The following is an 11,408-nucleotide window of genomic DNA, read 5'->3' as shown; positions in this document are numbered from 1 at the left end:
TACATACTTTTGGAGCTTTTAAATTAGAAATGTTCCTACCAGTTCAGATAGTGAGAACCTGTTGAGACATTCTGTTACCATGCCATGTGATAAGTTATATTTCTCTTCCAATTTCTGACTAAAACAAGGAATGGAAGGGCTAAATTTCCTTTAGAAAAATCTGTTTTATTGATATTTCTGGCTAGGAAAATCAGCAGACATGTTGGAAATCTCACAAGAAAATCAGCCTTTGCAAAGTCTCCAGCATGATTTAGCTGATCGGAAAAGTTTGTGGAGGATACCAAAAAAAAAAAAATTTAGATAAAGATCTAACTTTTCAGATATTATTCAAGCTGAGCCCAAATACTGAGACTTTAGCATGGTGTTTCATTGGAATTCAACTTCCAGCATTCAGGGTGGGTGGGTGGATGAGAGGAGGGGGAAAAACAGACTTTTCTTTCCATTAGTCTCCCTCAGCTCTCCCTTTGATTATTCAGTTTAGCTTGGGTGTATCCTGGCAAAATTCCAACATAAATAATCTCTTAATAGGATCAGGTGTAAAATTTACCTAGATCTAAGATCTGGGCAGTGCATGTTCTCAGAGTCAGCTAGATCTTAACATCAAAAGGGGGGCTCTTATTAACCCAAGTTTTCCCTACAGAAAGCTCAGAAAGCCAGTGTGCTTCTTTCCATATCCATATGTTATAAACACACATATATGTGTGTACACACATGTCAAATAGCACAACTCATTGTATACCAACAATTATAGCTCCATTATATACCAGCAGCTCCAGATGTGCCCTTTATCTAGTTTTGGAGGCTGTTTCACTCTATAAGAGCAAGAGAAATATTAATCATTTCTTTTACTGTTAAGGGGATGGGTGCTGCTCTCATATTTCAGAAAGGGGCTGGAAAGTAAGGGAAGCCAAAGTTTTTCCTATTTAAGGCCAAAGCAAAGGAATCTCAGTGGCTGTTTTATGAAGGGCCCGGTGCTGAAGGGCAGGGAGCAATTGATGGTGCTACTTTGAACAGATTTTTCTTTCCCCCCTTCTTTTTTTGCACAAAGAGTCTCATGTCTAATATTTAGACATGATGAGCTTTGTGCAAATACTGACTTTGGTAATTCTTGCTGTATTTCACCCCTCAATTATTTTGGCACAACAACAAGAAGGTGAGTAATTCCCATTTAAAATAATTTTATGGGTTTTTTCCCCCTCACGAGTGGGTTCTAGAGGGAAGAAAATAGAATCTCCAAGATGTATCTTTTCTTAGTTAACTCCTGATTTTAAAAAAATCTAATCACCAATAATAACTGTGTTTTCTATCTTGTGTTTCATAATATTAAGTGCTTAAAATGTTCCATATTTTTTTAAGAAGAAAATGTTCCTATCCTAACTGGTTTTCACATTAAAGGCACTGGAAACTTTTAAAATCACTATTTTAAAAAAAATCTTGGATTGTTAACATCTTGGAATGCTTCCCTAGGCAGTCTGGAAGTTATGGGTTTCTTGTAATACTTCTGTGTTTCCAGCTGTTTTCTGGATTACCTCTTGAAACTGTACATTGGGCATTGTTTGGGAACTAAGATGGTATGTTTTAAAGAATTTCATCTTAAGGAAAACACTATCATTCACAAATATTGTTGAATCTACTTTTTGCAAAACAGCATAAGGAAATGTCTGTCTGCCCCCAGGTTCTTATTTTCATGCACAGCAGAAAGGTAAATGATTTTAGCAGTCTAATGTATTTTGATCCTTGCTTCAAGTCTGTTTCAAGTATTTGCAAAGTTTATTAAGATCTTTTAAAACTGTGTATCGTTTAGATGTCTGTTATCATAGTATGCATTATAAATATATGAATTAATAAGTAGATTATTTTCAGCATTACAGTCTCATCTTGAATGGGTTGACTAGTCTGCAAACCAGGTAATATACTAAATTGTATCATCGGGTTAATTGAACTGCTGCATTGTTGAATGAACCTGATTTTCATCTTATAGAACTTTTCCCTAATAACCTTTAGGTCTCTTGCTTTTTTGTTTGTGAGAGTAATGCTTTTCTTTCACTTCTCTTAAAATCATGAAAATGTTGGATAAAATGAGAAATTGGAACAGATACATCATATAGAAATTGATCCTTAACATACCAAACTAATGGAAAGAAAATAGTAAAATGATTGCATTTCTTTAAAACTGTGATGATAAAATCTTTTGCCTTTGGTTTTACATTGTAGTTGCCCCAGTGCAATGTAAGAATCACTTTTTAATTAACCTTCAAATACCAATGCTGCCCTCACAGGCACAACATAAATTGAAGTCATCTCCTGGCCATTGCTATAAAAAAGAAAAAAAAAACCCTTTCCTTTCCTTTCCCCTCTACCCCCTCCCTCACAACTCCATATGCTAATAATTGACTCCCTAAAGTTTCAGCACCCCTTAGTAGGATTCTTCTTCAGGCTAACCAAATTCCTATATCATCCCTTCAATACATTATCTTCATCTTTCTTAACTGCCAAGCAATTCTGACAGCCCCAAACAATGACAAAACTTCCTTTTCATTGAAAGTGTTACCAAAAAACATGCTTTCTTCATCTTATAATTTCATCTCAACAGTTAGACAATACTCTATACAGATACTAACTCTTAAAAATGTGGAGCAAGAGCTATAGCTATCCGTGTCCTTTTATCTTTCAGTTATTTGTCCTCACCAATGAGCTCTAATGAGGAATTATGAGTATTTTCTGATACCTTCATTTCCACTGAGGCCAGCTACCTTTTTTTTTTCCTCTCCAAGTATGTAGTACTTGTACTCCATGGGAGATGGGAGGGGCGGTTCAATAAGAAAAAAAAAGAAAAAGATTCCAAATATTCCCAATTACTAGTGTTGTTGAAACAACTAAGTGTTAGTGGAGGGGGTTGAGGAGGAGGGAAGAGTCTTCTGGTCCTCTTCCAACACACACACACACACACCCCACCACCACCACTACCACCACCACTACCATCACCAAGAACAACTCCATGAAAGGCAAAAGAATAATGAACAATGTGATTTAAATGCATATACCTTACTTTCTAGAGAGTTTCAAATGGTTTCCCCAAAAAAATTTTTTGCCAGTTGTCACACTTTGGCAAGGTTTACAGGAAGCAGGGGAATGAATATACAACCCAGTGAGAATAGGCAGATGTAGCTAGGGGTTATGTGTTTCTTAGGTTGGTTGTCACAGCCAGAGAGATTCAGCAAAGTGCAGGCTAATTCTCCAACTCTCTGCTCTCTTCAGAAGAGTTTTCTGGAGAACAAAAATATGCTCCTTATCCTCACAAATTTCATATTTTTTAAGTGCTGCAAAAGCAACATTTAATTTATGATCTGTTTTCCCCCCAATGGAGTCTGTTAAATTTCCTGTAGTTCAACTATCACCATTTCTAACAGAATGAAGCGCCATCTAGTGGTTTCACAGAGGGTTTCCTTCAGAGAAGACAAAGTCCAGTGAGTTAATGATAAATATAGCCTTTGACAATTTGAATGTGACATGACTATGATAAATATTTCAGAATGGTTTTGGAAAACATAAAGGCTCTGAATAGGAAATATTATGTATCATGTTCCTAATGAAAATGTATAAACTCCTTAGCATGTTTTGCCACCTTTCAGGGACCTGACAGTAACAGTCCAACTTAAATTTGAAATATACCTGGGTATTTTACTGATTAAAAAAAAAATCTGGTGTTATGACTACTTTCCCCCCAGATTTTCTATTATTATTTCTGACTTACTGTTAATATTAAACCAAACATGTGTAGTTCCACCACTTAATTATCTGTATGCAACAATTGATAAGCACTTTTAAACAGGAAAGAAAAAGAATATTTGTCTGTATGGGTATGTGTAATGTTCAAGATACTAATGTCCATTTTCTATTTTTTCTAGCTATTCTCATTAAACAATTCTATTAAACAGAACATGAAAAGAAAAAAAGAGAACACAGATAGTAAATATGAATAATTAGTTCAGAATCAATAAATCTGGATACTTTTCAAATAATTATAGCAACAAGGGAAATATAGCTCCAAAAGAGAAAGATATATATATATATATATATATATATATATATATATATATATATATATATATATATATATATATATATATATATATATATACAGAGAGAGAGAGAGAGAATCTCTACGGTATATAAAACTACCTTGGTAACATCTTAGTTTTATGGTTCCAAGTAAAATGTAAGCTCCTTGAGGACGGGTAGTAATACCTTTTTCTCTTTGTATCTAGCATAATATTTTATATATCAAAGGTGCTTAATAAATTTTTGTTGAGGAGAATTAATTGAATGATACCTGATCTCATACATTCTTTTCTTTGGTCTTTTGGTGGAAGAGGAAATCTCCCCATACCTACTCCTTCTCACTTGCTTCAACTCATATATACATAAAGGCTCTTCAAGTCTTAACTTTTCAAATTGACTTTGCTATTCAGAAAGAGGTTTTCATAAGCTTGCTTGACTAAAAATGATGAAACTTGGTAAGAATTTTAAAAAGTCTATAAATATGGTAGGTATAAGCTTATCAACACCTATTTTATCACTACACAGAGTTTCAGTTCTTTCCCATAAAAAATAATAATAATAGAAAGCACTTATCTCATGCATTAGGGTTTCCAAAACACTTTTTATATATTATTCCATTTGCCCCTTCCAACAGCTTTCTGAGGTAAGTGCTATTATTATCCCCATTTTACAGATTAAGAAAGTGAGGCTGAAAGAGATTCAGCTATTTGTCCAAAGTCATACAGCTATTAAGTGGCTGAGGCAAGATTCAAACTCAGGTTTTTTTGTCCCTAATCCCCCTACTCTATCTATTATGCCATCAGCAATCCAATAAGCTAAATTGTAATTACCATATTTCTACTCCTCTCATTTAGTTGTGAATTAGTGGGCTGTTAGTCCCACAGAGCATCAATACATCAATAACCATTTTTTCAGCCTTCACACCAGTAACTCTGTTAGTCAATAGGGACATAAAGACAAAAAGAAAACAGATTCTGCCTTCAAGTAACTTACATTTTATTGATGTAAAGAATGCATAAACATAGGAATTATACACACACTATAAATATGCAGTAATTATGGGGTTCTATGAGGTGCTAGCAGCTAGAGGAATTTTTTAAAGCCATAAACCATAATAGTGACTTTGGGAAGAGAAAAATGCATCCTTCATTGCTTAAGAATTTGACCCACAATCCATGACCTATCAATAATGATTTTTTTAAAAATTGAGGTGGGTGGCAAAATTATATGAACACAATTCAATATTCATTGCTCTATTTTGGCCATGTTTTGAATCACTTATTCAGTAGAATAGAAAATACTCAAAGATTTTTTCAAATCTAATGGAATACTGACACATATATACTCTTTGTATATGTCATGCATTAAAATAAGTATGCCGGAGGCAGCTAGGTGGCATAGTGGATGAAGCACCAGCCTTGGATTCAGAAGGACCTGAGTTCAAATCCGGCCTCAGACACTTAACACGTACAAGCTGTGTGACCCTGGGCAAGTCACTTAACCCTAATTGCCCTAAAAAAATAAATTAAAAAAAAAGAATTAAAAAAAAATTTTTTTTAATAAGTATGCCAATACAGGGCTGAATGAAATGGAGAAGTCTAAATGACTGGTCCATATATTTGAGACAGTTCACATAGCCAATCCAGATGTTTCAAGAAAAGTTCATGTCATGTTGCCAGAATACTCTGAATTGGCTCTCTAAATGAGTTCAGATTTGCTGAATAATTGTTCAAACTTTCCTTTAATTTTGGCTGGGTAGATCTAGCCTGTTTTGATTTTTAAAATAATCTGGGAATTACAGCATAGCAGAGAATGAGAATTATATAGATTTGGGAGAGTATTGCTATTCAAAATGGTAATCTTAAAGAATTTAATTTCAGCAAATGAATAATGAGGCACAATGATATGTAATATCATAGTGCTTCCTTTAATTTTGTGACTATAATGTTAGTTACATGCATATTTATGTTAGGTTAAACTAGACCTTTAGAAAACGGGGAGGGGGGAGCTTTCTTAGAAACTGTTTATTGCAACACATTTATTTGACAAATGAGGAAACTAGGATTTGGAGGGATTAAGTGATTTATCCAAGGCTACTTTGGTCGTTTCTACTAGAATCAGGACTAGAGCTCATGCCCTGAGCCCTAATCTAGTGTTCTTTCCACAACAAAAAACATTTATAATCATGGAAATCAGAATCATGATAATTATTCACTTTTATGTTATTAATATAAAAATAGTTCAAATGAATTTTTGCTTTGTATCTTTTTAAATCATTAAAACAAAGGATTATTTTACTATAGGGTGTCCCTTTAATGGCCTCTGCCATCAATATTGTACTTGGCTAGAGAGAGAAATGTAAAGACCAAATTTTTGTTTTTGTCAATGGGAAAATCCATAATCTTTGACTAAATTCAATCCAATTCAATAATCAAAAGTATTAAACATATAAGACCATGCTAGGCTCTGGCCAGATGCAAAGTTTAGAAAAGATAGTGTCTCTGATTTCTTGAAGCTTACAGTCTAGGAGAGGGACATAGCACAAACTGTAATATAACCCAGAGTCTCATTTATTATTGTTGTTGGTCAGCAAATCATTTCACCCACTCAGAACAGGCATACACCACAACTCAGAGAATTGAGAATTAACAAGACTGTCAATCTTTTCCCTAATCAAGCCATGTGAGATTTTTCATGCTAGCAGTCTTTTCCTTATTGTGAATTACACTCTGATCATGAAGCATCATATATTCTGCTTGGATAAGGCAGATAGATAGATAGATAGATAGATAGATAGATAGATAGATAGATAGATAGATAGATAGATAGATAGATGTTATTTTATCAGCAGTGCTTACTGCTGTCTTTGGGGTGACAAGCTTAAATATCAAAACTGTCCAAATTCCAGTTTTGTTAGCTTCCATAAAAAAAGTTTTTATTCCTGTAACATTGGGCCCCACTTAAAGTAAATTGTAAAATGTAAATTAATGCAATAATTTCTTCAGATCACTCAGATTTTGCCTTTGTAGTCCCTTTTCAATTACCATTATCCAAGTAACCAGGAAACATACTTGCAAAAGATTTTAATTTACAGAGATAGACAATTTGTCTTTTTTAACAAGTGAGTCTATTATCTACCCCCAAATTCCCTGTATACAATGCATACGTTATATATTCTAGGTGTAGATTTAGTGGAAGAGAGGAAAACAATAGTGACATAAGCCTCAATTGTAGCAGATTCCCAATCTGGATCTGGGTTACATGTAGAGAATAATACCAACATGCTAGATTTTGATGTTGCTATTATTTTAAAAATATTAATGGAGACTGAATAGTTACCATAAGATTAGTGTTGTCCTTAAAGTTTCTCAGGATAGTTCTTGCTAAACATCTTACAGACAAAGGAATCCCTGGAATTCATTCAGTGGGAAGGAAGTCCCCTATTTGAACCTATAATATAGTTCTACTCGAGTGCCCTATGTCGAAAACTTTGTCTAGTCCATCTCTCTCAGTTGATACTACCTAATGACATGACAACCCTGAAGTGATTAAAGTACAAAGCTTATTGCTTAAGATTTGAGAAAAAAAAAGGAAAATAAATATCCTTGAATGTTCTAGATTTAACCAAGATTTATAAAATTTCCATTTGTACAGTGACTGTTTGAATACATTTTAGTGCAGTGTTTCTTGTTAAACAATGTTCCTTGGGAGAACACTGCCTTTCTTTTTATTGTTTTTCATGCTTAAAAAAAGGTTTGTCTGTAGGGGAAAAAATCTGGAGTTTTCAAAGTCATAAACTTTGCATGTTTCATATCAAGATGACAATGGAAAACACCAGACAACCATTCATGCACAAGTCGTTTGTTAACTATGGTTTTGAGAGCTGCATTAGCCTTTGGGATTTCTGTCTCTACTTAGTAAAGTACAGCAGAAATGAATTCCTTTTAGATTACCTAATAAGCTCCTTCCATTTTCCAGAATTGCTGGAGAAGTCTGTATGCACACATGTATTCTTTTTGCTAAACTCTTACTTGTGTGTATGGAAGGGAGGAGTGGTGAACAAAAACTCAAAAAGAATGGCAGCAAAATATCCAGCATCAATTAATAAATCAACAAATGTGACAGGAATCATGTTTGCTGCTAGGCATATCAACTTGAAAACTATTGAAAGGAGATGTTCACTATGAGCCCCAATTCTGAGTCATAAGTATTTCACTCTAAAGTAATCTATAGTTTTTTAGCCCTTTTGTTTATTTTTTGTAGTTTTGTTTTGGGTAAAAGTAGGCAGACTTCATAAGTCAGGCATAGCTATAAGAAGTGGTCATTTGGGGTTAAATATCCATGTAGGAAAATCAAACCTTAGGAGAAAAATGTTAGTCTTTACATCCTTCACTCAGTAATTACATTTTAAGGGAAATAAGTATGTTTTAGAAAGGGACACTATTTAACATTTTTTAGCAATTATGGAGAATAACTTATGTAGACAATTCTTTTGTGACAATGTTTAACTAGAAACAAAAGACTTTACTGTTTGAATTTGAATTCCTCATCTTAGAGTATGACATGGTGTAAGCTGGAGCTCTGACACTATTATAAGATTGCTGGTGGTCTGGATTGTCATCAGGGTGGCCATCTAAATAACATTACTCTCTTTCATAAGGTCAGAAGAAAATAAACAGTGGAATTTGACTCCAGCTGTGGGTTTTCATGTTGGGGCTTGAAAGGGAAGATATGTTGCTTTGCACTATTATCTCTTCCAAATCTGCCTTTGCAGAATATTACTTGGTTCTACCCTTTCATGCTTAGCTGTCATAATGGGAAAGGCAGGAAAGGTATCTATAGTTTGGGATTTGAATCTTATTAATACTCTCCAGCCATCTTCATGACAAACTTACCAACACTAGAAGAAGAATCACTGAAAAGGGGACCTGAAATACTTAGCAACATGTAGTAGAGAAATATATGTTTATGAATAACAGATGTAGGTAAAATTGAAGGATGTGTTTGCCAACTGTGGTAAGACTTTGAAAATACTTTAAAAAAATCATCTCCAACACTTTGGAATTAATAATGGCATGACAAAAATAGATACTATTTCTGGTTGTTAATCATGGAAAATGCCTTTTCAAAGTTCTCTAGATAATTTCTTACTTAAAAAATTAGTTAATTTCAAGGAAATCCCTTAAAAAACAAGCACATAGATCACAGATGTAAGTAGAGGAAAGGAGGAGAAAAAGGACTAAAGGTCCATTGAATATCATTTTGTCCAGGTAATTGCATTTTAAGTTGAAATGTTCAGTTAAAATATAACAGATAATTTTTTGAAGTCACCTTAGCCATGATACTGTAGTTATCTATCAATATTTTTAGGGAGATACATTGGAAAATTCAATTCAATCCAACAATCATTTATTAAATGCCTACTATGTGGAAAGCACTAATAGGTACCACATGTGCATCACAAATATTAAAATTAAAAGGATTCCTTTTTAAAAATCTAAATGATAGCATTTACTCATTCATCCATTAATCAAACATTTGTCGAATATGTGACATGGCACATTCTCTGTGTATTAGAACATATCTGCCTCAAGTGCAGAGACTTTTTCATCTCTAGAACCTAACACAATGCCCATAGTAAGCACTTAATAAGTATTTGTTGAATTGAATTTTACTGAATTTGAAAACCAAGGTTGAATTTTACTACTATAAAATGTTTCTTTTGACAATTTTTTATGTTTCAAAGGAATAATATAGGACATAAAAGATATGTATTTCCCATTTGATAGTAAAGATAATTGCTTTAAACATGAATTCTGTAAAATGAGCACAACTAATTAATAAATGAAAAGAGATAAAATTAAGTTTAACACACAAATTTCATGTATTATCTGGTGCCTTTGAGTATTTATACTCAAATTAGAATATGTTAGTGCTTCTTTATTTTCTTCCATGCCAGAGTCATATATTTATTCAGGATGAAAGAGTTATATGAAGGTAAAATTATAATTTAATGTATCCTGTAAGAGAAAATAATTCAATAGTATAAAATTTTTAAATGAAGTTCATGAGAAACTAAGCACATAAGTTATGATTATTTTCCTTCCACATAATGTCATTTTGTACCAATTCTTACGTCAACCTTGCAAATGAGATCTAATTTTACCTTTTACTTGGAAGAGTACAAGAAGAAAAACTTGTATTATGCATACTGTTAGACATAGAGACATTGGTATGGGCTCTTTGAAACAGGAATAAATTATTTTAAGAAAATATTTTGAAAATCAGAAAAAACAGACTGTATTGTGAGAAGGAAAAGGGGGGAGAAAAGGAGGAAGAAAAGGAGGAAGGGAAGATTGAAATTGTTCTAAAACAGGATATTAGGGAACAAACTGAGCTCATCAAAACAATCAGCCCCCAGAAATAAGAGAACTTATTCCAATTTCTCATTTGGGTAACCACAAATAAATTGATTTCACTTATGTACTTTTTACTGAGAGATAGTAATACCAAATGGCACAAAAGATTGCAGCTTGAAAGTTATTTTAAGTAGGAACATATTGAATAAGTCTTAGTTAAATAATAATGTTGGGGACAGCTAGGTGGCACAGTGGATAGAGCACCGGCCCTGGATTCAGGAGGACCTGAGTTCAAATCCAGCCTCAGACACTTAACACTTACTAGCTGTGTAACCCTGGGCAAGTCACTTAACCCCAACTGCCTCACACCCAAAATAATAATAATAATAATGTTAATAATAAAAGATAACACCTTTTCAAACTGGTAAAGCCAGAATTTATTTATGTTTTGGTAATTATTTTGTTAACAAATATTTTGGCTTGCTATATGCTACTTTAGCCCTAATCTTCAAACCTGTCTGATTCTAGGAATCTCAAAGTCCAAAATGAACAACTCAGTATGATTATGATTTCATTGCTCAGTTTTCCCATCTGTCATACCTGAAGAAACTTCCCTATACTTGATGTAGCTGACTGAATGCTATGTTTATTTCAGTTGAGAACATGACAACATTTCATTAAAATACCTTTGCAGTCTTTCATGGCTCATGACCTCCTGTTATTGCTTCTCCACTAGTGCCAAGTCAGTTGGCTTCATGACTCCAACACTCTAATACTCAACTGATCCTTTTCTGACTACAAGTACTTCTTTCTTGACCTCTTGGAATAGGGCTTATTCTGTGCATAAAGGGAGCAGCCAACTGCTTCTTTGGTGTGATTTGAGGAGTATCTAAAAGCTGACCTGACCAAAGATGCTCCTCCCACTGGTCTGCCACAGAGTCTAAAGTCCCCATATTAACAACACTACTTTTGTTGTGGGGCAGCTAG

General features: G+C 33.8%; 1 protein-coding gene across 1 annotated transcript in view; it reads left to right on the top strand.

Moving 5' to 3' along the window:
* Window positions 1–967: 967 nt before the first annotated feature.
* The window catches only part of COL3A1 (collagen type III alpha 1 chain), a 70,105-nt gene continuing 59,664 nt past the window's right edge, over window positions 968–11,408 (top strand). Inside the window, exon 1 of the mRNA XM_043993602.1 lies at window positions 968–1,153. Coding sequence (XP_043849537.1) covers window positions 1,072–1,153 — 82 coding nt within the window. The 5' untranslated portion in view covers window positions 968–1,071. The remainder of the gene's footprint in view (window positions 1,154–11,408) is intronic.

This window comes from Dromiciops gliroides, chromosome 3, assembly GCF_019393635.1.
Source record: "Dromiciops gliroides isolate mDroGli1 chromosome 3, mDroGli1.pri, whole genome shotgun sequence".
NCBI classification, from domain to species: domain Eukaryota; kingdom Metazoa; phylum Chordata; class Mammalia; order Microbiotheria; family Microbiotheriidae; genus Dromiciops; species Dromiciops gliroides.
The sequence above is the reverse complement of the archived record's forward strand: the minus strand, read 5'-3'. Positions and strand labels throughout refer to the sequence as shown.